This window comes from Phalacrocorax aristotelis, chromosome 13 (genome assembly GCF_949628215.1).
Source record: "Phalacrocorax aristotelis chromosome 13, bGulAri2.1, whole genome shotgun sequence".
Taxonomy (NCBI): Eukaryota; Metazoa; Chordata; class Aves; order Suliformes; family Phalacrocoracidae; genus Phalacrocorax; species Phalacrocorax aristotelis.
The window spans coordinates 18,720,327-18,745,521 of record NC_134288.1 but is presented as its reverse complement, the minus strand read 5'-3'; the positions used below and the strand labels follow the sequence as shown (position 1 = coordinate 18,745,521).

The window sequence follows — 25,195 nt, the reverse complement described above, 5'->3', positions numbered from 1 at the left end:
ATGACATCAGTGCCCTGCTGTTAGCATAATACTAACATATCAATGGAGTTACTACCACATGAGGCAGTGAATAAACTGAAAACATTTTTCATGATGTTGTTGCAGCTGTTAGTCACTGGAGTACTTGTAAAATCTGGGCCTGGCACAGAACCCCATGTGGCCTTTCTGGAAGGGGATACAGTGGCCAAAGGTTACTGCAATCTCCAGTGCTTCGCGCCAGCTGTAGGAGAAACCTGCAACAGTAATACTGGGAGCAATAATGCAAATTATCCTAAAAAGCACTTTCTCCTTTTGCTCAGAGGCGAGTGACTGCCAGAATACCCTGTATTTTCCTCTAGACATTTCTGCTGCATGAAGACAGAGAGGAAAAGGCAGGCTTCTCCTTACATAAGCTGCCAAACCATTTATACAGTCTCTGCTACCATCCTTGCTACTGCCAGCTACCTCACAGCTCTCTGGTGACCGGTGACTCAAGGTACGTAATATTAGCAAGGAGAGTTATCAGAAGTCCCAACACGACCTTGCTTGTCCTGCCTCTACCAGCAAGGAGGGAGAAAGGAGAGGGAAAGAAAGAACAAATACCTTTCAACTGCAGGAAAGACAATGAAATTATTTGGGGTAGGAGAGGAAGGGGGGCAGGAGGGGGACAAGGGAGGTAATGTTGACTCTGATCAGGAAAACTGTGCCTTTGTGATTCTATTTCACCAGCAATAGGCGTAGGCCCTTTATTACTGAAGAGAAGCTCTGTTATTGAAAGCTGGGTACTGTAATAATAAGACTAAATGAGGTCTCAACTGCGGCCTCAAAAAGACACCCCCCCCAGGCACTTCAAGAATGACACAAATATGAAGTGGTATTTCCCTAAAGGAATGTGATGAAACTTCAAATACAAATACATTTAAATCAGCAGAGAAAAATACAGATTCTCCTGCACAGGCTTTGTGGACACTGCATCTGATTATCTGGCAGTCATAATTAATATTCATTTGATGAATAATGATGGAATAATAACTTTTGCCAACATCTGTGGCTGTTCATCAAATTGACAAATGGTTGTGTAGGTTTATTTCCCATGCAGAGCTTACTTTTTGCACACTTCTCTGCACAGTAGATCTATTGTCACTAATCACTTGTCTACTACTTTTTCTTCAGCCACCCCCAAACTTACTTTAGAGTCTAGACGGTGAGCTTCTAGGAAACAGGGACTTCCAAATTTGAAGCCAACAAAAGGCTTAGTGCCACAAAGCTCCCAAGCTGTCTTGCTGACGTTAGTCAATACTACAGTACTGCTAGCCCGTAGAATGAATAGCGAAACAGGGGCTGAGCCCTGATAGGATCTCTACACATTCAGTTAGTACTAGCATGTGAAATGAAGGAACCAGCCTTGGGGAAACACATGCCAGCTGCGGTAGCACCAACTGGTGCAATACACGTATTATTGCTGTGTCCTTCTCCCACAAGTGTGAAGAGCAAAGTTTCTGCTGATTTAGGAGCTGCAGGATCAAACGCAAGCCAAATAAGTAAGCCTCTAATGGCAAACAAGCTGCACCCTGTCCCACTAATCACCAGGTTTCACTTGTACACGTGTACAAAGAGGGTTTTGGTTTCATGTGCGTATGTGTACAAGGAGGGTTTTAAAGCCAAATTACTACAAGAAAGTGTTGCTTATATCTATGAAAATAGCCAGCGAGACCTCCTGCAACCATAGGCACTAGAGAAGCTAGTACCTCACAGATCTGTGTTCTATGTCCCATATCTCTATCCAGTGCACAATTCATTCAGGAACCTCCTCATGCAAGGGTTTCCCATTACTTAGTCCTCCACAAGAACCCAAATTCCCTCCCACTATAACACAAAGAAATATTCCTGCTTCCTTCTCAGAAGCCCTGTAAATTTCAAATTTGTAAAAGTCAGCAGATGCAAACTGGCTGACTGAATACTGTCAAGCAAAATAGACAAGGGCTGCGCATTCCCTGCCTTTCCTCTCAAAGACACTGAAAAGGCCTCTCTGTCCTCTACCCACCATTTCACGGATCTTGCCAGAAGTTTGTATGTCTGACAACACTACACTGTTGTCAAGTTTTACTGCAATTATCTGGCAGGATGAAAATTTGCTGGAAGATGACAGCTATATGAATGGGCAAACAGATTGACAGATAAACTGTCAACATGAGCCTCTTTTCCTTAGGGAAACAGTTTAATCATAAGCATCAATATGACATGAGGATATTTGATATCCATACCCCTGAATCTAACCTTTCATTACATATCATTTTCCCTACCAAGAAAATGAGAAAGATTGAAGAAATACCTTAACATTCTCCTCTGTTATATACTTCTCAGCTTTGTCCACAGCATTCTGGCGGATCCGGTGAAGAAATGCCTGCAGAGATAAAAAAGATAATGTTCAAATGGGTTGATGCAGTTTGATTTCGCTCTTTTGTATCTTTTATTTCCCATCAACACAGTGCAGCTGATCACCTTTAAGACTGAAAGAATTTAAACATTTACCAAGTCACCACCACAGTTCTTAGGCTCAGAGTTGCATTCAGGGTAACACAAAAGACATTTCCTACAATGTTGCTGGGTTTTGCCTGGCCATAAATGTCTTCCCTCTGTTGAAACTTTTAGACTTAATTATCTGTTACTACCAATAGACCACAGCGAGGGTCTGTTTGTTTTTTCTTTGAAGGTTTTCTCTCTCTCCAAGATGCAGCTGTTTTGACTTTGGAAGACAGCATGCCCGATGCACATCAATATATAGGTCAGTAAAAAGGACTGTAAGAAATTACAAAAGGACATTCGCGCTGCTGAAGCTGAGGCATGTCAGAGATATGAGCTAGGGTTATGGACAAGCTCAACAGACTCAATGCTTGGGAAAGGGAAATGGAAATCACCAGACAGCACCTGGGACACACTATCCTCTTCACTGTATTTCATTGGGTTAAAACCAGACAAAACAATGCTGGAACTTTACACCTAAGCCAGGTTTCCCCTTCCCTCAGCTCTGCAAAACTTTGGCTTCAACAGGCACATCAACAAAAAGCTCCAGGCCAGAGACAAATGGACAGTGAGATCCAAGTATCAGCCTTCAAAGCGTAATTCTGGCTACTGGGAGTCAAGACCGACTTGCATTTGGACTGAACATACCCACAACATATTTGATCCAGTGGGAAGGGTTTAGCAAAACACACTGTGTGGGATTTCTACCTCAAATCTCCACTGTTTTAGCAACTATTGGCTAAAGAGCACTTCTGAACTAAGAGTAGGGAATTTTACCTTCCACAGGCATCAGCAAAGAGAGATGCAAATACCCACAGGTGAGACTGAGGGGAAGCTAGTGAGGACAGAATCTGCTATGATAAACTACATGACCCATGCACAGAAGGGTAGAGAGCTTTCCTCTCTGCCCTTCTTAGTGGTATCTAACTTGCCACCCACACAAAGGAGTGAGCCCTGGGGAGCGCACAGGGAAGAATGGAGCTTTACTTACCCACCTGAGACAGAGAGGGGAAGCAGGTAATTTCTTTGCATTTATGGTAAAAGCAGCTTTGTTACAGCTTGATAATAAGGCTTTAAAAAGTTGAACTGTTCCTGAGGAATGCCCATGTCAGCTGATGCACATTCAGCTTTTTCTTTTTTCCCTTTTGCCTGTTGGGATTGGCAGCAGCTTACAATGTGATCAGAAGCAATGTCACTGAACCAAACTCAGAGCTTATAGAATGCCTTTGCTTTTGGTATTTTGGTTGGAAGACAGTGAACATGCCCCTTTCTCTGACTTCCAGCACTAAAAGGGGCACACCTCTATTTCTGCTTAGCCATGACTCTCTGTCACTTGTCAGCCATTCACACTTTACAGGACAGACACCAATAAAAAAAAGAAAAAAAAAGATTAATTAATGAGGCACACAGACCCTACACTTGTTTTTGGCCCTTGGATTCTCAACCTGCTTTTGAACAAATTTCAAGGACTATAATCACATTGCTCCTCTTGTATTGCTGAACAGGAAGGCGATCCTGGCTAGATTCCAGCTAGACTTGGAGAGCTTGGACCAGGTTGCGTGGACTAAGAAGCCTGAAGAACAGACTCCTGCATTAAAGAAAGAGGACATGTGTGCCAGCAGCAGAAGAGGCATTTTGTAAGAACCAGCCAGTCCACCTTGCCAATAATCTGGCCAGGAACTGCTGCAATGTTAATGTACTGCCCAGCACCTTGGCAACAGTCAGGGAACTGTCTGAGATGAAGTGTTCAGCATGATGACTAACGGCAGGAGGATTGACAGGAATAGATGTTGCCCTCCTACTTCAATGCTGGGTGTGATATCTGAGCATTAATAATCAGTCATATGGTTTATATGAAGTAGCACATCATATTAAAGTCACTCATTCCCAGAAGATAAGCCTGGCAGAGACTTTTCCTTACTTTAATCACACCTCTGTTTGGAGACAACAAATCCAATTGGAACAATTAATTAATCTACACAATTAGCAGCTCCACTGGTGACTAACAGTTACCAGCATATTAAGCCAAGTGTGGCGGCTCTAATATTAGAAAGCTGGTAAACAGAAGTGCAAATCACATTAGCTGTTACAGGCTAGTCAGTAAAAAGGCAGAGTCTGTGTTAATCTAAAAAACCAGCTTTTCTGTGACACCTGTCTGAAAAGATAATTTAATGTAAGCATGAGAAAGGCAGAAAAAAAAGGAGAAAAAAACCAAAGAATGAGAAAGGCACAGAAGCAGGGAGAGAGTAGAAAGGATGAAAGACGTAAGAGGGAAAGAGGCAGTCAACTTTGTAGATAGTTTGTCAAATCTCCTACAGCCTCTGATTTGTCTTGATGTGCATGAACAGCAGTCTCTCCAATAATAATAAAACAAGACAGTTACAAGAGATTTTGGTCTTAGAAATTCAGTAGTCTACTTTCCAAAATGCAACCCCCCAAAATATCAGAACCTAGTGGATTCAGTACTACTTGTTCCCCACTTTTCAATATCTTCTCACATGTGCAAGCAGAATCTTTTGCAACAGTCATTCAAATTAAAAAGCATGATAAACACAAGCTATTAAACAGCAGCTCATAGAGCTAACTTTGCATGCTCTGTTCACATGACACCACTTTCCTTCCAAACCACACTTAGCCTGGAAAAGGCAGCCCTTTTCCCAGAGACGTTCAGATATTCACGCCAGTGTTTTCCAACCTTCTCAAGTGAGTTTTTGTGCTACCGGTTTTATGAGGCTCTACGCGCATCTGTAGCAACACCATCTCTCTATTCACCTGGTGACACAGACTCTAAGATCCATTACAGGAGTGGAATGCAACTCTCTTTGGGAAACATAGCTACAGGGAGTGATATGGTCTTTTATTAGACCAATTGATTTACCTGGAAAATCAGACATGTATTTGGGCCAGGACATGACAAATGTGACGAAAAGAGAGACAGTGGTGGCGGTGGTGAATATTGGAAAACCTGCCATGCCCACGTCTTTTAATATTCCAAAACATACTGTTAAAGAGGAAACCGCTGAAGTGGTCATAGGTTTTGTGGCCACCTAAAAAGTTACTGAGGCAAATGCTCTCTCTGGCTGCTCCAACCTCTTCATACTCTACATAGCTCATATGAATTCAAGGGGTCTAGTCCTTGACGTTTTCCATGAGGAACTTCAGGGACCCCTCAGTATAACCTTCTTTACCTGCCACACTTCCAATGTCTGCAAAAATGAACTCACTATTCTGCAGGAATACGTGGAAGCGTAGGGGTCACCTTCCTTGGGAGCTCTTGAAAAACATTCCTAGGACTTAGGGACTCTGAAAATAATTTCTAGGACACAAGAGAATAATCATGATCACCTCTCCACCACAATCAAAAGTGTAACTCTCTACTGTGGCATGTTGGTTTTTTCCTACACTTAAAAACTATCAGGGAATTCAGGGAAGAACAGCAGCTTATGATACACACTATACTGAAACAGCAATCACGCATCAGATCAGAGAGACACTGTTGAAGAGCTAGAGAGATATGACCAGACAACAGAAGTAGACTCTGTTACCTTCTATGTGCTTGTTGTATGCTGGTCAGGACCGATACAAGGTTAAAAATGTCACTAGAAACAGAGATAAAAAGATGGCAAATGACATGACATCTTTCATTCTTATCCCCACAGATGCTGCGTTTGCTTTCTTGCCATTCACAGTATTTTGCTGTGCTCACACTGGGCCAGGCCTCTGAGCAACCCAGGCTGTATGGTGGACTACTGCTTGCACAATAGAAGAGGGGAGAGGGACTGGTAGAATCCATGGGTCCGGAACCTAAACAGGTCACAGCACAATGTAGGGAAAATACCTGAAACCAGACCAATAAATTTGCATTCTCCTCATAAAGGTCTGCGAAGGTCTCGTCTTCCATGCGTGTGCACTAGTCATTAGGAAAACAGCCCACAAAGGATTTGCTTTTGTTCAGAATTCTGCTGCTGCATCAACATAACATTTATTTGTGCACTGTGACTTGTTGCCTTAGAGGTCTGCCTCTTCCAAACTCAGCAGGCCACATGCCATGCCTGATGCTCGTGATACGCATAAACACAGCTTATAGTTTGTCTTATGGTACAAATGACTTGCAGGATTCAAGAAAATCTGTGACAAATTACAATGAGCAGAATGAAATGCTTCCTTTCTGCACCATGTCACACTGGGTGAGTTTCTTCCAATAAACACTAAGACAAACACGTTACAAATCTAGAATGCAATTTAGGTATAAAGTTCATTTCAGTAAAAAGTACCTTTTAATGGCTCCTTTTTCAGGAAGACGCTTTGTTCTACAGTTCACTATCCTTACAATCTACTGTTGCAATGAAACCTTGTTGCCTTGAGTGTCTTTGCTGCACCTCTGAACCACAAAAGCACGAAGCACGCTTTAAGGAAAAGATCTGCTAACGTTGAGTTTTTCTCACATGAAACAGACTGAAGCAACTGGGATTTCTCTCAATTGCTTTTCAAATGGACCTTGTTGAACTTTGACTTGTAGCCTTAATTTCATTAGGGAAAATCAGTGTCTACCACCTTCCATGCAGCATAAGTAACACATGGCAAATACTAGGGACAAGGCAGCGATAGTTGGCTCATGCCCCTTCTCAAAATTCACATCTAAGGCAGATACTTCCTCAAATGTTCAGAAATAGCAAGAGGTTTCTGATTAAACAGCAAGGCAGACAAACTGTGCATAACCCTGAGGGAAACGAAAGGGAGAACAGAAACAGATAAACAACCATGAGGCAACTGGCTACCTTCTCCAGAAGGGGCAATATCTGAAAGCACAATCCTGTGAAACCTGTTTTCTGAACAGGTGATTGGAATTTCATATTATGCTTAAGAGACAAGTGAGACAATTTGGTTAAACTCATCAGTGATCAGGACTGATTCAGAACAATGCAGAGACCCAGATGAGCCTACCATTTTTGGTGTTAAACTGCTTTACACGTGTGCAATAAATTGTTTAAAGCTTCTCGCAAGTGCAGACATTTTGATTCCAAGAAAATATGCTCACAGTGAAAAAGGAATAGGTGACGTGGACAATGAATTTCATCATTTGACCATCACTAGCACATTCACCTTGAGACTACAGCACAGGACCTATGCATTAATCTGTCTCTGACAATACACAGTAAAACTTGTCATAAAGATTTGAACAAGAACTTGCAGGTGTATCTTTTTTTTTCCATTACTCGAATAAGCATTGCCACTAAGTGTGGCTGTCAGATAAGCCTTTGCCTCCACTGCAGTAAAAGTGAGATACCAAAAAACTCCATTGTCCTTAGCAAAGCCACTTAAAGTCCTGTGGGAACACGGCTCTACTGAAATAGTTCTATGATTTAAAATGAACGTTTGCTGAAGTTTGTGTTTTAAGAGCAGGTGCATCCTTGCTCATGTTACTCAATTGTTAGCTTTGAACCTTGTCATCCCGATCATGTTTTTTTGCTTTCTATCAGATATGCAGTTTATAAGCTAAAGCTCCACACAGATGACAGGAAACATCCTGCATCCTACATGTGAACTGCAGTTCTCACCTGCACTGAAGTATGAAAGACAAATAGACTCAAAATAATGTAACAGTGACTGCACAGGGATATTTATACAAAATAAATCCCATTACAACTATTTCCCCCCCCCCCTTCATAACAACTAAGCATGCATTTCTATGAAAAACTAAGTCTTTCAGCATTTGCCTTTAAGCATACCGTAAATACCTGAATGCTAGCATAGTTTAGGTTTACCAACAAATGGGGAATCAAGTAATTTTAATTGGAGGTGAACTTACTTCAGTTCTACTGTTCCTAGAGTGGTCTGCAGCACTGTGCACTGTTAACCAAGATCATCTGACTTCTATCCTACAGAGAGCCAGATTTTTAAGACAGATTAAGTCATTCTTGTGTAAATTCAGGCAATTGGTTTTCAAACATCTCTCACCTTCCTGGACAAAAGCCAGCATATACATGTGGAATACTGGGCCTGATTCAGGTTTTTCAGTTGTGAAATTTCAGATAGAATATTGGAAATCAGAAGCAACTCCTTTGACATCACTGGCAATACACATGTAAAATGGAGCAAGACTGAAGCAACTCTAGTACTTTTAAGGAGTATTACTGTACCTCTTACACTGTAAACTGGCAATCACGTATTCACCCATTGCTCAATTACCTGCTGCTATATTAAGATTTCTATAAAAACACATTAAGTTATCGGTGTCTGGTAAAGGAAGAAAAAACTTAAGCATCAGGTGAGTGCATTATACTGAAATTCCTGCATAGTATTTCACCTATGAAGAATATTTTTCTCCAGATCCTCTTAAAACAATAAAGAGCCATAGCTGTGAGACAGAGCAACTCTGCAAAGAGTAGCTCAGATCTACTGCCAAATTAATTCACCAGCAAACAGCTGAACAGGGACTTCCCGGGTAGGCAGAGGTGTTTAGTAAGAGGAAATAGCATCAGAAATGTCTCTTATTGCCCTAATTTCAGGCTTCCTGTGTATCAAATTGGCTTTAAAGCCTCGAAGCTTATTGGTACATACTTATTTTTTGATCTATCCCCTGAAAAGGAACTAAACTATTAGCTAACAAAGATTATTTAAAAAAATGTCATGTATATTATGGAATATCAAAACACATTCTCTGCAAACACTTCAGGCAGTCTGAGCTGTAAGCTTGCATCATTGTCTACTGCTAAGCAGAAGGTCAAATAAGAATCTTCTGTGCAGCTTTTAAAATGACACTACTTTTCCAAAGGTTACAGCCCTTGCGTAATCTTGGATTATGTTAGACAAAATGAGGTAAACTTCTTATACTGAGTCACCTATGCTCTACGATACTCATTTCACTATTTTTGAAAGCAAATATGGAGATCTCTGTCTTCAGAACTATTACTCCCATATCCCTGGGGACAACGTCTTTCTTGCTCAAATGCCCCAGCTGTACCCCCCACACTCACACTTCCTTCTTTTAAGAACATATTTTTCATTCCAGTGTTGTCATTTAGAATAACAATCATTTAACACACACAAAAGCATGGACGTTACAGCATGAATCATCTCTTCCCACAGAAGACTGCATGACCATTTGCAAAAAAAGTAGACTCCATCTCAGGTGAAACTGCAAAGACCATCAGAAAACAAATGCAGCTTCAGTTGAAAAATCCAGATGTATCACAGGGGAGAGATCTTTTTACCTGAAGCATACTTTCAACAGGTATTTTTTATAATTGTATAGATATGCAAACAATAAATACATCTATACATATTACAAAACCTCCACTGGTACCGACAATTTAATAAACATCAACTAAGCACTGATCATGGCAATCTGAAACCTCTTCCCTACTACTTAGTCTAACATATGGTGAATCCTTACAAATACCAAATGAAATACAGGGAACCACTCAGAAACTCAGCTGTTTAAAATTATGCAAGTGTATGTATGAATAAAATACTTGAATAAACTGGATTATTTCTTTATATACTATATAAAAGAAATAACCACTGCTTATGTAAGCTATATGGCTGAGATATTTCCAAAAAGTCAAACTGATTTGTCTTTAACCAAGCCTGCATTAAGTCCCATGTAGTTATGAGCACGCTTGGCTGGTTCATCTTATATCTGTCTTGCCATTGAGTGTTATACTGTCTATAACATCAGAAATAATGATCAGCTGCAAAATACTGGCATTGGGATTTGCAATGGGATTTCCAGTGGTGCTTGAGGGAGTCAGACATTCCAGTTCCTTTTTACTTACTTTGACTCTCTTGACATGGGTCCACCACAAAATGGTTTCTGTGAGCAAACCACTGTGGCTAGGATTCACTCCCTCTAACTGCACCCACCTAAAAGTTGAAGCCTACCCTAAGTTAGTGATACACATTCCCTCTACAAAAGAAAGCAATGGGCAGGCAACTTCAGAGGATGAGTCACTGCACTCTAGGAGTGATGTTTAAGAAGAAATGCCGAGTTACAGCTCTAGAAATGCCTTTCACTTTCCATCAAGAGAGTACCTGGGTGACAAGTCTACATTAGACCACCCTCCTTGCCTGTAACAGTTTCACAGCATCTGCAAGTACAAAGTTCCAGGGCAATGAGTGTTACTGAGTCGTTTCTAAAAGTGAACCAGTGACTATGTCTCTCAACATGGATGCTACAATCATGGGGGCATTGCAAGTTGACACAGGCAGAATTAGTGTGCACAGACATTCTAAGCACAGTAGTGCTCTGGGACTCGTAACAAGTGAATTAGTCTAGCAGCACTTCCCAAAAAAAGTAATTCACAAGGAAAGCTCCAAAAAGATCCCAGACTATATCTGTATCTCCAGTGTACTGATGTTTACATCAGAATTCTGCAACAACAAACCGTCAGACCAAATTCACTCATGCATTGACTGATGAAGGAAGGTGAAACCAAAGGGAAGTGAGAGTGAAATATGTTGCAGTCTTTCTCACTCCAAAGAGAGATCCCTTTCTTAAGGGGGGGTTGTTTTCATTTGAATTACAAAAAACTTTTTGTGAAGTGAGAGAGAGGCTGGTGCTGCAGAGGGGCCCATTGACTCTTCTCTACCATTTCCCTGACCTCTGCTATCCCCTCCTCCCCTCAGTCACTAATATTGTCATCCTCAGGCTGGTCAGAAGATCCCAGTTCATTTCAGGACCTAGCAAAAGCTGCATTTTTTTCACCTTGGAAATCCTTCAGGACTCATTCCTACCAATTTCTTCATATCTCCCAAACCCTGTCTCTCGACTCCTTTTCATGCTCTCCCTCCTCTCCAACACTACCCCTAAATCCCTTTGAATATTCCCATTACTGCAGATTTTTAAAAAACACCCTCTTCTCCTTTGCAGACCCACAGTTTAAGCACGCCCTTCTGTGTATATCTATCCCTATGTGACTCCAGCCCATTTTTAATACCAACAGAAAATGTATTTGTTTGGATTTTTAAAGGAGCTTAAGAAAGTTATGTGACTAATTCTACCAAGCCTTTGCAATATTCTCCCTTTAATTGGCCTCTTCATGTCTTCCTCCCTGTTGTACAATCATAAGATGATTTTGAACATCTTACTGCAATATGGAACTCTTCAAAATGCTTTCAGGACGTAGTTTGTTTTAATGGTGTGTTTTACTTCATTCCTTTTTTATGTAGAGGAATAAATCCTGACAAGTCTGTGTCTGCTTAACCTTTATGTACTGTAACAAGGAATAAGGGCCCAAAAATACTGCAGGATTTGACCCATAATACTTACATTCACTATGCCCATAACAGAGAGAAGCCAGCAGACTACACCAGGTCTAGATTAGTGATGTCTCCAACTATTAACATCTTACCAGTACCAGGGAGTGTTTAATTACGTTTCAGGCTCTACACAGCTATTCCTTTTTCAAGAGGGAGAGAAGCATCAGAGTGACTAGAAATACCAAGTATACCCCCAACACAGTAAAGTCTATATGTTGAATGTAATTGTAGCAAAAATAGGAATGTCTTCAATTAATATTCCAAGATTCCAATTTAAATGAAAGGACTTTGATATCAGAAAGAAATTACCTCCCTTTTCTATTCTTTCTCCTTCCAGTAATGGTGTCTTAATACATTAGATGGTGTCTAATTACATTAGATGGTGTCTAATACACTAGACAAGACAGATAAAAACTTTAAAATGAAACCCAGGAGCATTAAAAACCATGGAATGTTTTACATTAGTGGCAACGTGGTCCAGGACTTCACCAGTGTTACCCCCTCAGCAGGTAAGAATCATAGAGAATAAAGCTTTGAATATTCTCTTGCATACTCAGTTTCTGAATATGTGTAACAAGCTAGTAATTTCAGAGCCACAGTGTTAGCAATTTTACTTCAAGTGAATCATAGAATGGTTTGGGTTGGAAGGGACCTTTAGAGGCCATCTAGTCCAACCCTCCTGCAGTGAGCAGGAACATCTTCAACTAGATCAGGTGCCTCAGAGCCCTGTTCAGCCTGGCCTTGAATGGTCCTAGGGATGGGGCATCTACCACCTCTCTGGGCAACCTGTGCCAGGGTTTCTCCACCCTCATAGTAAAAACTTTTTTCCTTATATCCAGTCTAAATCTGCCCTCCTTTAGTTTAAAACCATCACCCCTTGTCCTGTCACAACAGGCCTGGCTAAAGAGGTTGCCCCCATCTTTTCTATTGTCCCCCTTTAAGCACTGAAAGGCTGCAAGAAGGTCTCCCCGCAGCCTTCTCTTCCCCAGGCTGAACAACCCCAGCCCTCCCAGCCTGGCCTCGCAGCAGAGGGGCTCCAGCCCTCGGAGCATTTCTGTGCCCCCTCTGGCCCCGCTCCAACAGCCCCGTGTCTGTCCCGTGCTGAGGAGCCCAGAGCTGGACGCGGCGCTGCAGCGGGGTCTCCCCAGAGCAGAGCAGAGGGGCAGGACCCCCTCCCTCGCCCTGCTGCCCACGGCTGCTGGGGATGCAGCCCAGGGCATTGTTGGCTTTCTGGGCTGCCAGCGCACATTGTTGGCTCATGTGTAGCATTTTGTCCACTGGTATGCCCAAGTCCTTCTCAGCAGGGCTGCTCTCAATCCTTTTATCCCCCAGCCTGTATTGATGTTGGGGGTTGCCCCGACCCACGTGTAGGACCTTGCGCTTGGCCTTGTTGAACCTCATGAGGTTCTCACAGGCCCGCCTCTCCAGCTTGTCCAGGTCTCTTTGGATGACATCCCGTCCTTCTGGTGCGTCAGCTGCACTGCTCAGCTTGGTGTCATCTGCAAACTTGCTGAGGGTGCACTTGATCCCGCTGCCTATGTCATTGATGAAGATATTAAACAGCACTGGTCCCGGTATGGGACCCCTGAGGGACACTACTCATCACCGGTTAGTCTCCATCTGGACATAGAGCCGTTGACCACTACCCTCTGGAAGCAACCATCCAACCAATTCCTTATCCACCGAACAGTCCACCCATCAAATCCGTATCTCCCCAGTTTAGAGAGAAGGATGCTGTGGGGACCGTGTCAAAGAGTTTACAGAATTCCAGACAGATGATATCCGTTGCTCTTCCCTTGTCCACTGATGGCAGTCACTCTATCAGAGAAGGCCACTAGGTTGCTCAGGCAGGACTTGCCCCTAGTGAAATCCACATAAACTTAGAATCATAGAATGTCCTGAGCTGGAAGGGACCCACAAGCATCGAGTCCAACTCCCATCCCTGCACAGGACAACCCTAAAATTCACACCATGTCTCTGAGGGCCTTGTCCAAGTGCTTCTTGAATACCGCCAGGCTGGTGCCGCAATGCCTCCCTGGGGAACCTGTTCCAGTTCTCCACCACCCTCTGGGGAAGAACCTTTTTCTATTATCCAACCTAAACCTCCCCTGGCACATGTCCCTGCCATTCCCTCGGATCCTGGCGTTGGTCACCAGAGAAAAGAGATCAGCGCCTGCCTCTCCTCCTCCCCTTGTGAGGAAGCTACAGACCACAATGAGATCTCTTCTCAGCCTCCTCTTCTCCAGGCTGAACAAACCAAGTGACTTTAGTCCCTCCCAATACAGTTTCTCCTCTAAACCCTTCACCAACTCCATGGCGCTCCTCTAGACACTCTCCAGTAGCTTTATACCCTCAATATCCTGTGGCGCCCAACACTGCCCACAGCGCTCGAGGTGAGGCTGCCCCAGCGCGGGGCAGAGCCGGACAATCCCCTCCCTCGCCCGGCTGCGACGCAGGCCTTGATGCCCCCCAGGGCACGGTTGGCCCTCTTGGCTGCCAGGGCATGCTGTTGGCTTGTGTTCAACGTGCCATTGGCCAGAACCCCCAGGTCCCTCTGCAGAGCTGCTCCCCAGGCTGTCCGTACAGCCAGGGTTGCTGTGGCCCAGGGGCAAAATCTGGCACTTGCCATTGTTAAACTTCATATGGTTGGTGATTGCCCAGCTCTCCAGTCTGTCCAGATCTCTCTGCAGGGTCTCTCTGGCCTTGAGAGTGTCAACAGGTCCTCCCAATTTTCTGTCATCAGCAAACTTAATTAGTATTCCTGAGAATTTCACCAATTTGCATGTGAGTAGACCCACCTGACAACCTGGCCCTTAGTCTTCCACCTAAGTTTATGTGATGATATTGAATAATGTCCATTTTCAAGCTTAGACTGAATCTTTGAGCTAACTGAAGCAGCCCAGTTCAGCCTACTGCCATCAGATTTGCTGACACTTGTTCTAAATTACATTGTGGAGCTACACTGAGTCCAAGTACCATGATCTCAGGTGACCCACAGACTTGATCTGCAAACGTATAACAAAATCCCAGGATTCTTTTTCACTAGGAACATTTTGTCTATGTCCAGCTGATATGTACTTAGAGTCTTATAAGCCAGTTTAGCATCAGACTTTGAATCTAAATATTGAGATTGCTTCTACGCGTATCTTCTCAAGGACTTGTCTATCTGACCTCATTTCATGTGTATACAAGTGGCTAACAAGCTGAAGGAAGAGTATTCCATGCACTGACTTATACATGCTGCATTTCTATGAGGTTGCGTATTGAATCAAACTCTCAAACGCACGTATAATGTATAAATATTTGTGCTTCATTCTTAAGTTTAAAAGGACCCAAGAGCGCAAGCTGACTGAACAGAACTGTATCTTCTCAACTGATAAAACTCAGAGCTACAAACAAACCAATCAAAATGTCAAAGCTAGATATTTCACCTTAGAGAGGTCCTCAGAAAGATCTGATGCAAATACGTTCATGCACTCACAGGTTTCCTATTAATCAGTCTTCATAGCTGAAGTAAAATGGGAAGCATTGAAATCTGTAGGTGCCTCATCCAGAAAACTAGTATTGGAATTGGCAGCAACTATGAGAAATCTCAGTGAAACTGTCCTGATTTCAGGTATATTGGTCAGCAGATTTTAGGCAGCAACTATGTTTGAGAATCTCCACGCAGGTATACTAGACACAGGTGCAGTCATGGGTCAAGGCACTTAAATTCCAGAGTTATTTCTAGTTCAGGAGACTCTCTTGGTATTTGCTGGTGCAGCAACTGCAGTCAGCTCCCCTCCGGCTTCTTACAAGCAGCCGTGTCCTTATGGGCTTCCTGGCTGGGGCTGTGAATCCTTCTGGAACTTTTCCTCCTTCATAACCAGCAACTGGGGCTCTGGTGCAGCACACAAGCGTTAGCATTCCTGGCCCTTGGAGCTTGAAATTTCCTGCTGGGAAAAATCTGCTTAAGTGCCTGTGGTGTGACAATGAGGAACACAGCTTTCTGTGGAGGCAGTACGAACTCCAGAAAAGGCCACGACATTCTGGGATTCTCACCACTGGAGCCTAAGGAGAGCGGCTGTTTCTCTGTAGCCTGTGAAAGGTTTCCAAGAACTTTAATGCATGGAAAATATGTGATCTGGTGAAAAGGAGTAGAATCCCAGAAGGGGAAAAAAAGACAGAACTCAGACTGCCCCAAGCCTCTTCTGTTAAAGGCAGGATGGGTTTGGCTCTCTCCCCTCCAACCAGAGCACACCGGATAATGTGTGGTTCACGTAGCTTGGGCTGCTTTCAAGAAGCTAACAGCATGTCAAGCTCTGCTATGAATTCTCCCACCTCATAAAAACAGTAGTTAGGGTGCGTGTGTTTGTGAGCTAAAGGATTAACCTTCTGCAGGTAAATGGAAAGGAAAATCAATCTCAAGAAGGATGCTGATCTGAATTTTCATCTTCCCCATGCAAAGGCCACAAGGCAATGTGACACATCACACCCCCCAAAATCAATGAAAGCAAAGTTTAGTCTCCAATTTATTGTCTTTATACAAGCTGCTGGTTAGGCCCTGCTATGTGTCTTCTGAGAAAAGAAAGTGTTTACAAAGATATCAATTTCTCTATTTTGACTACATAGTAAATGCTTGTCTGTATTACAATTTCATAATGCAGTAAAGAATAATGTTGTAAATAACAATGAAAGGTGCTTGGTCTCTGATCAGACCACCAACCCCTCTGTAAGTAGGTACAAAGTGCTGGGTAGTTTTTGCAAACTTAACACACCTTTTCTATCCAAGCACTCAGGCTTTGTAACTTTTTTTTAATCAAAAAGCAACCCAAAAACCAAACAAACAAAAAAAACCCCACACCACAGGGAGTTTTGTCTGGTTTCAGCTACACCATGATTTCACCTCAGGAGAGGTATTTCCAGGCAACATGGCAGGAAATGTTTCAACATTTGACTAAATCTAACTAGTCAAAAAAGCTGTTAATTTAGAGTTAGGGGTTGGTTGGTTTTTTTTTTAAAGAAACACAATGCAGTTATACTTCCTACCACAGAAAAGAAACAAACATAGCTTCAGAGCTGCCGCTTTGCATGTGCTTTACCCTCAGTCGGTACTCACACACAACTGCTGATTATGTTTGCACCAGAGAAAGATGGGTTGCACACGGAACAGCACCTTGCAAAATCTGCTTTGATATATTTGCAATTATTTACACATAAAAAAAAAAAAGAGGAAAAAAGAGAAAGCATGTTTCACATGTTGGTTTAAAAGAGGAATTAGAAAAATTAACCTCACAAGCACATTTTTCATCACTAGCCCTGAGCAGGAACAAATAGTTTAGCTGATGACAAGCTGCTTGCTGAAAGTACAGTAGCTGATCTGAGCTAGTTTTCCTAACTGAGCCCAATCTAACAATGTCTGCATGGTTTTCAAGTGTGCACCATCTGACTGCAGCTCTTCATGGTGATTGCACACAGTGTTTTCCAGCTATCTTTCCTATGCTGGAGTAAAGTAGTAAAGTAAGCAAAGACTGAACTGAACATGCAGGAGAAAATCCTCAATTAGTTATTAAATATGATGCCAAAATTTTAACCAAACCAGATATCTCCCTGAAGGCACATAATCTCATTTATGGGCCTTGCTCTTTTTTTTTTTTCCCCTTCTCTTTCCCAAATAGCACTACACCCCTAACCTCTACAGAGAGGCACAAGCCCACTGCAGAGTGTTCTGGAGCCAACCTCTGTCCACAGAGCACCTCAGAAACATCCTCAGAGTGCTTATTCATGTCAGGGTTCTTGCCCAGTTCTACAGACTTAAAATATGTAGGCTATTCAAGAAAGCACCATTCTGGGGTGCCTAGGCAGACCTAAATTCCTCACTGCATCCAATATTCAACAGTAACCTGTCCCATTCCTTCTCAAACAAGGGAAAAATTATGCCATTTTGCCAGGTCAAAGAGCTAGGCAAGAGCACAGTCTAAAAACATAGCCTGTTCTACTGCCCCAAGCCAGCCAAAGAGCTGGGTTTCATAGTTCCCTTTCATGTACACTTATTTTGCTGTGACAGACTAAAGAAAAGCTCCTTCTCATTGTGGCATTTCTTCTCTGCACACATGTTCTTGCAGAACAAAAATCATGTCACACACAGTCTTAAAACCCAGCTTCCTCTGAATCAGAGCAAAGAATTAGACCATTATATTTTAAACATAAACGGGAAGTTGAGAGAGAGAGAGAGCGAGCAGCTTGCTAGCAGACCCTGAACTGAATGGCTCCAGCAAGCAGACTGCCCTCCCCAGCATTCCCATGGCCTCTGACTTGTTTTGAAACATTGCAAGGACATACTGGTACTGCCTGGGTACTATGAGGATGCTCAGGGCTCCCTTAACCATAGGCTATATTAAAAGGTCATCTTCACTTGGAACTATTTAGAAGTGACAGGTCAAATATTTTATGCTGTGTTAGGAGGGCGGTGTCAAAAGTAAGGTAGCAGTCGTGTTTCTAGTTTATGTATATTCTAGAGCAAAGCTAAAAATGTAGCTTTTGTATCCATTTGCTCTTTCTTTACAGAGGTGCAAATAGATGGAATAACTTAAAAGGAATTATGAAAATTTTAATTTTACTATAAGTAGCTTTGTGATCAAAAACCTGTTTGTTCAAAGTATTCTGGTGTTTCTAAATGAAAAACATAAAATTTGAGTTCCCTTCATCTGAAGTCAACCAAGTTACATTGGTGGCAGATGAGAAGCACACCTCTCCAATCCAACTTATGTTTCTGCAGCCTGCCCTTTTCTCAGTAACACCACAGGTTTCTCCCTTGCATTGTGAAAAGAACGATTAAAGCAGCTCAGGTACATATCACGAGGAAAGTCCTCTGAAAATTGGAGCAACCATTTTTAATGCAGGTACTTCATATCTGCAGACCTGGAGCTAGGATTAGATACAGCTTTGCCCGCCACTCCCATCCAGCCATAGGAATTGTCCCTGCTAAGAAAAGGACATTGACCACACCACCTATGCACCAGTGCGCTGACTGGTGCATTTAGCAGTCCATTCATTCAGGCTGCCATTTTCTCTTCCCAAATATTTTCCCCTCAGCTGCATTTTCATTAGAGGCTTAATAGTAGCACCTACTGTCTAGCCAAGAAATTCACACAAGGAGTTCCTTTTGGAGCCGAGATTCCAGCCATTCATCCTATCCATCAGTGCAGTGGCTCCCCATCCAAGTCCATCGTCAGTCACCTCTGGCACTACTTCCCCCAATGACCCATCTCTACCAGTCCAAAGAACAAACCTCTAAATATGCTGCCAAAGCTCAGGTCCATGCTGGGCCAAAGCAAATAGCTTATTTAACACTTCATCCACCATGTTTACACACCGGATTGAATTTAGCTTTTGCAAGAGTCCTAACTGCATCTGTGAGCCCAACTGATTGCCAGTTACTGAGTGCTCACATATAGCAAGGCTTTTATTTGTAATAAAATATTTAGAGTGGAAAAACACCCCAGAATTTAATAAAGGCAACAGTCTCAGATTGCCAATGACTTGTGGTGTATCTATTCAGATGCTCAGAATTCCCTACATAAATAAAGCTGGACTTTCAAGTTCTGCCAATTAAACAAATGCCTGTTTTAACTCAGTTTTGTATTAAAACAGTAACCAATTTTACTTATACAAAATAAAGTGTGAGGTCCTGAATTGCAAATAGGCTCCATTTGTGGATGTATTTTCACACAGTCACTTCGCCTAAATAGCTGACTGTTCAGAGGAAAAAACACATCCAATTTGCATACCTAAGCACAACTGCATAAGCCAACTTAAAGGCAAAACGCACATACAAAATTGTATCTAGACATTTGAGTTCTAAAGTGTTGGTCACTCCCAAAGAAAATACAATAGATATAAAACCTTTTTAGGAATAAGTCTATATAAAAATTACCCTGAAAGCTTAGAAAGGCAACATCTTTTCTAGAGAGTTTGTTTCAGCCTCCTTGTCAGTGAAGACCCCACGAAAAGAGTTCTGGATGCTCCACAGCTAACACCTCAATACAGGATCCTTTATTAAAACCTTCTTTGTTTTTATTTGAGCCACGTAGCAAGTTAAGGAACTGTGTTTAAATGGACTACAGATGGTGGATAAAGCAGAGACAGGAGGAAAAGTGGGACTGCAATTCTTCCTTCTCTGCTAACAGCCTGAGCAGAGTTGCCTGCTCTCTGTACTCTGGGGAAATCACTCTTCTCTGACATGGAAAGAGCCCATCTTCCCATTTCAATCTACTGACACTGAAAGCTGTCCTGTGGTTTTCTCCAGCCTAGGTATTAAAGACGCAATACAAGATGGAAAAAGGGTGTGATTCCACAGGCAATTACAACAAACAACCCCGCTTTGCAACCAGTCCTTGGCTGCACGTTCCTATCCTCTGCCTTGTACCAACATTGCTGTTTGTGCAATTAGGCAATTGGAGCCTGACTGCAGCGGCTGAGGTAACTCAAACAGCCAAACATTAACCACACAAAAATTAAGTCAGTCCCTTACAGCCACCTTAGCTTCCTGAACTGCCTTGTCGCCCACTCACCTGAGCATTACTGCTAATATACATAAGCAAGTTAGACACAAATTAGAGCTGTTTAAGCTACTGCACCCACAGCTCTCTTCATGTGTTCTACTACTTACCCTGGAGAGCACACCCATCGTCCACCAGGACATACTAAGCTACTCAAGTTAAACTGGGGAGACAGTGAGGACGGGGCTGCAATGCTTGGTCTAAACTGGAGTTTAGATTTGCATTTTGTCTTTGAAGCCCAGTAGAGCAGGACAGTTGACCATTCTGCATGCATCAAGCCCAAATTGACAGGAGAATTTGCTACACTATTCTACTATTGTGTACACTTTCAGACTATAGAGTAAATTACAGAGGCTTAAGGGTTTCACTGTAACATCCTGTGGCTAACCCTCTGCTTGTGTGTACATAAGAAGAAATGGTAATTCAGTGGCAAGTACATGTAAAGAGCAGCATGGCTTGACATTCAGGCAGGGGGAGGGCACAGGGTTTTCTCAAAAATTTTCAAAAGCAAAGATGTGTGCCTTCAGTGTCAAGCCTTCTCCATCCATCCACTCAAGTACAAGGAGCACCTTTCATTTCAACACTGTGGCTTTCTTCCTGTTAAAATGGCAGCCTGCTTGTCCTTAAACTAAAACAAGTAACAGGCAGTTCAGCAGTGATGAAGCTACGAACAAAACACAGTATCTGCCTCTCAGCAATCTAAGGACCTTCCCTGTACCTAATAAAATTTCTCCATTTTATTTTATAAAGCGCTATCTGTTTCATTTTCCCTGTTGTTTTTTGGTTTGGGTTCCCCCCCCTTCCCCCCCTCCAATAGTACATTAGGCTTCTCGACTTTGGGACATGCCTCACTTTGTCTGTTAAGCTGGAGCACAAAGCAATGGGCAAAGAGCAGAGACAGGAGGGAACTGCCCCACAACTCCTGATGCATGGCTCCTGCTTTCCACAATTAAGCACAGGAAAGACTTGGAGACATAACTCAGGTCTTGCCTACGCTGAGGGATTGGTTTTGATCATGACCATCAGCAGTGAGACCCAAGTCATTCTTCTTGCTTTATCCTAACATGTACACGACAAACTGCTGGCAGCCCCAGTTGGCACTGGAGCTGCTTACGCTGGTTTTGTTAGGGAAGCCAGTGCAGATATGAACTTGTCCCACTCTGCAAAAGGTTTGCACTTACGCAGCTTTGTGTCTGCTCAACAAGGGCTATGAGCTAGGCAAAGTCAGGGCCTTGGTGTGGCCAAAGGCATAACTTCTGCTGGATATCTTGGGAGGAAAGCTCAGCCAGAGGGAAAATATTCCCTGCTAGTCTCCCAGATAGAAAGCAGAAGGGAAACAAATCAAGAAATAACCAAAATAATCTTCAGGGCTCTCAACTGAACCTTGAAAAACCAATGCACAGCTCTGACACCAACACTTCTGACAACATAAAAACAGCCATGCCAAAGAACAGGGGCTTGCCCTTGCTGTCAGCCACCAACTAAAGACAGAAAGTAGGTGATAGAAAACACCTGTGTAAAACACCAAGAAACCACAGCAGGAAGTAATAAGCGTAGGATGTACACGAAGTCTTGATATTTATTTTACTTATTCTTTAATTCCCCTCCAAAAAACCTAAAACCTCCTTCAGGGCAATGCACATGCCTGGATGCTGTACTGAAAAAGTCTCACAACTGGAAACACACCACCATTATAGCTAGTTGCCTCAGTACAATCTGATTCTGATCCTTGCTATCTTTTCAGTTTTGATGGAAAATATGGCCTGTCATGCTATGAGTGCCTCTAGATTTGAGTGGAACCCATAAGAAGTCAGCATTGCAATTGCTTTGTATACACCTGGCAAGGTGGCTGGTTTTTTTCCCTTTGACTTCCCCTCCAGCCCAGTAGTACTGTCCTCAAGGCCATGCAAGACACCTCAACAGGAAAAGGCTGCTGCCTGCTCTCATACTTTTCCAGTGACTCTAGGCTCGGTCCAGCTAGGAATCACTTACTGCTCTGGAAAGCAACATAAGGCAAGATGTGACTACCCACAAAAGTCTATATGGTTATTTCTTGTGTTATGACTTCTAGCAATTGGAGCAGAAAACAGTAAAAGCAAAGGATTTTGCTATTGCTTGCTAGATATAGAAACTGTATAGAGCCTCTTTATTTATTAAATACTACTGTAAATATATGCATTACCATATAGTTTCAAAGGTCAGTGCGGGTGGACTGGTTGCGCTGGGGGATCTTCAGCAAGTGTCCATCCCACAAGTTTGGGTGAGCTACAAACAAGAAAACTGGGTGACATGAAGAAGACGCTGTTACTTCCACGTAACTCCATCAGAATGAGAGACCTTCCTGAGTGAAAGACAAGGAGAGATCACCCATCATATTGGTCAAAAGTGAACACTCTCCCTCAAAGAAAGACTCTATAATTCCTCAGCATGCCAGCACTGTATCTCAGCCATGCTGCTTGAGCCCTTCAGCACTGCAAACAGATTAAGAGGGCAGCGCATCACTTCCTACATAGGCATTTCTCTCCAGTAACATAAAAACAAGGCTCAGCCTGTGATGTACATATTCAAGAGATCCTAAGACAAGAGGAAGAGTCTTCCAGCTTCCCTCTCCTTCCCCTTCTGGTTTACTTCCTCTCCCTGTTCTGACAAAGGGCTTGGTGCTCTCCTAACTCTGCTGTGTCTAAATGCCAGTAGCACAAAAACACAGGTCTGAAATGCCATTTGGGCATGCAAAAGTGTCACCAAAATATTTTCAAACTAACTATTTGTTACTTTGAAAAGCTGCATTGGTCACATGGAAGGACACATTAAGGGTAATTTTCAATACAGACACACAGAGTGAGACACCACAGACAAGGTGAATTACTCTACGCTCACTGTATTGACTCTCACTTAATTGGTTGCTCTTCCCTCCTTGGCACCGCGTAGCAAAGGATCAGTCTGTTTCAAATGCACACGCTGACTGAACTTGCATAATTCTACAGAATTAAGAAGTGTTGACCTCAGCCTTAAAGGTGACAGGCCCTTTCCTACTGATGGGATTTCTGGCTCGTTATCCTAGTGCTAGTTTACCTAGCACCTTCATCATATCACTCCTGATGCCTTGTCAATTACTGAATGTAGAGGCAGGCTGGTACCTCATCTTTATCTTACACCTTGCCCTGGAGCTGCCAGCAACGCTTCTAATTACAGAAGAACTGTCACAAGCCAAACTTTATCTTCAGGGCAGAACTCAAAGGAATGAACCATGCATGCGAGGATGCTAGAAATCTTCTGAGATGTAACCCATGGCCCTGGATCCAAGGTCCTCCTGTGCATTATAGTGCTGCTGGCACTTTATAAAGAAGGCAGGAAGCTAATGACTGTTCAGAATCGAGACGATTAATTATAATCCCATACTTACAAAATCTCCCCATTATCCTAGCATTCCCTTCAAAATCCATTGCTTTTAATTAAATAACATTATAACTTTAAGGGTAGCATTATAACAAATATTATTAAGCCTTATTCCCCAAATGAAGTAGATGAATTTCTAGGAAATGCCTTTCTTCCATCACAGAAGATGCTGACATTTATTTTCTAAGTATTTTATTTAATAAACATTTCCATTTAGTTCAACGATTTAATTTTTGAGATCTGAATGCTGAAGCCACAAAACAACCACAGGGTTATTATAGGAAAATCTGTTTTAAGTGCTTCTTGGTTTTATCATCTTTCCTACAAAAGCTTAATAAATCACCATTAATTTGCAAGTGAGGGATAGTGTGCTTCAAGCAAACTCTATGCAAAATATCTGTAAAACAAATAGAACATTGTTCATATTAAAATAGGTGGAAACTAAATCTTTTCAGGTAATTGAGAGGAACTTTCATCCAAAAGTAGATAAAGGTAAAAGAAAAAAAAAATCATAGCACAGCATGTACACAGACATGTTATAGATACTGAAGCCCACTGTTCTCATCAAAATAGCTTCATGATACCTGTATGTGTTTCACACTGAAATCACAATTATCCAGAAGGGCCTGTTAAAAGGAGGTACAGCACAAGTGACAATTTCCTTCCCAGAATTCAAACTTCTTTCCTTCAGCCTTTTCTAGAAACAGCAGAAGGAACAATAGAGAATATGGGTGAAGGAGAAAGGCAGACCTGTAAGGAAGTGAGGGACACGAATAGAAGGCCAACTCTTCCTGAAAGTTTCACATACTGCCCCGGCATGAGACGGCACTGGAGTTTGAACTACTGAGTCCACATCTCAGAGGGTGACTCCAGAGAACCTTTGCTTAAAATTTTGAACATGCCTAAACGTTTTCCCAGAAATTATTAATTAATTTTGTCCTAAGCCAGAATTAAATGCTGTCTTTGACATGATAAAAAAGTTATGGTGGCAATATGAGCACTGTCCAGGAACATACTCACATACCCTGCCAAGATTCCTATGCTCCATTGTTTCTTTTCTCGCTCTTTGATAAACCCAGTTATAACATCCTTACTTTTGGGTTTACAATATGTGATAGGATGTTTTGTTCTAGTTTAGTGGCAAGAGGAAAGCAAATGCATCACTTCTATATCAGAAGATAGCTGCTCTCCTGATGGGACCGTCTCCTCCCAGGCCTCATGACGACGGGAAACACAACCCACGCTGGCTCCATGTGGTCAGTTCATGGAGGTCTCTTTAAAGACAGCAGACGCACTTGACTGCTCTATGCCTTTTGGTTCACATTACTCCAAGATATGCTCTTGGATTTAAGATCTGGCAGGATGTGTTCCTCTTGCTTCATTCTCTGCATTTGAATCTCCAAATTTCAAGCTAAGCATTCACCACCTACCTCTTTCTCAGAAGGACATTTAACATGGGAACTCCCTGTCAGTAAGACATCATGAGACATGACTTT

The 25,195-nt window shown here is 42.5% G+C and overlaps 1 protein-coding gene across 2 annotated transcripts in view; it reads right to left on the bottom strand.

Annotated features, from left to right (window-relative positions):
- The window catches only part of PREX1 (phosphatidylinositol-3,4,5-trisphosphate dependent Rac exchange factor 1), a 174,091-nt gene that overhangs the window by 100,387 nt on the left and 48,509 nt on the right, over positions 1-25,195 (bottom strand). For both annotated transcript variants that reach the window (XM_075109194.1, XM_075109195.1), the window contains exon 2: positions 2,312-2,383. In XM_075109194.1, the coding sequence (XP_074965295.1) occupies positions 2,312-2,383 (72 nt within the window). The remainder of the gene's footprint in view (positions 1-2,311; positions 2,384-25,195) is intronic.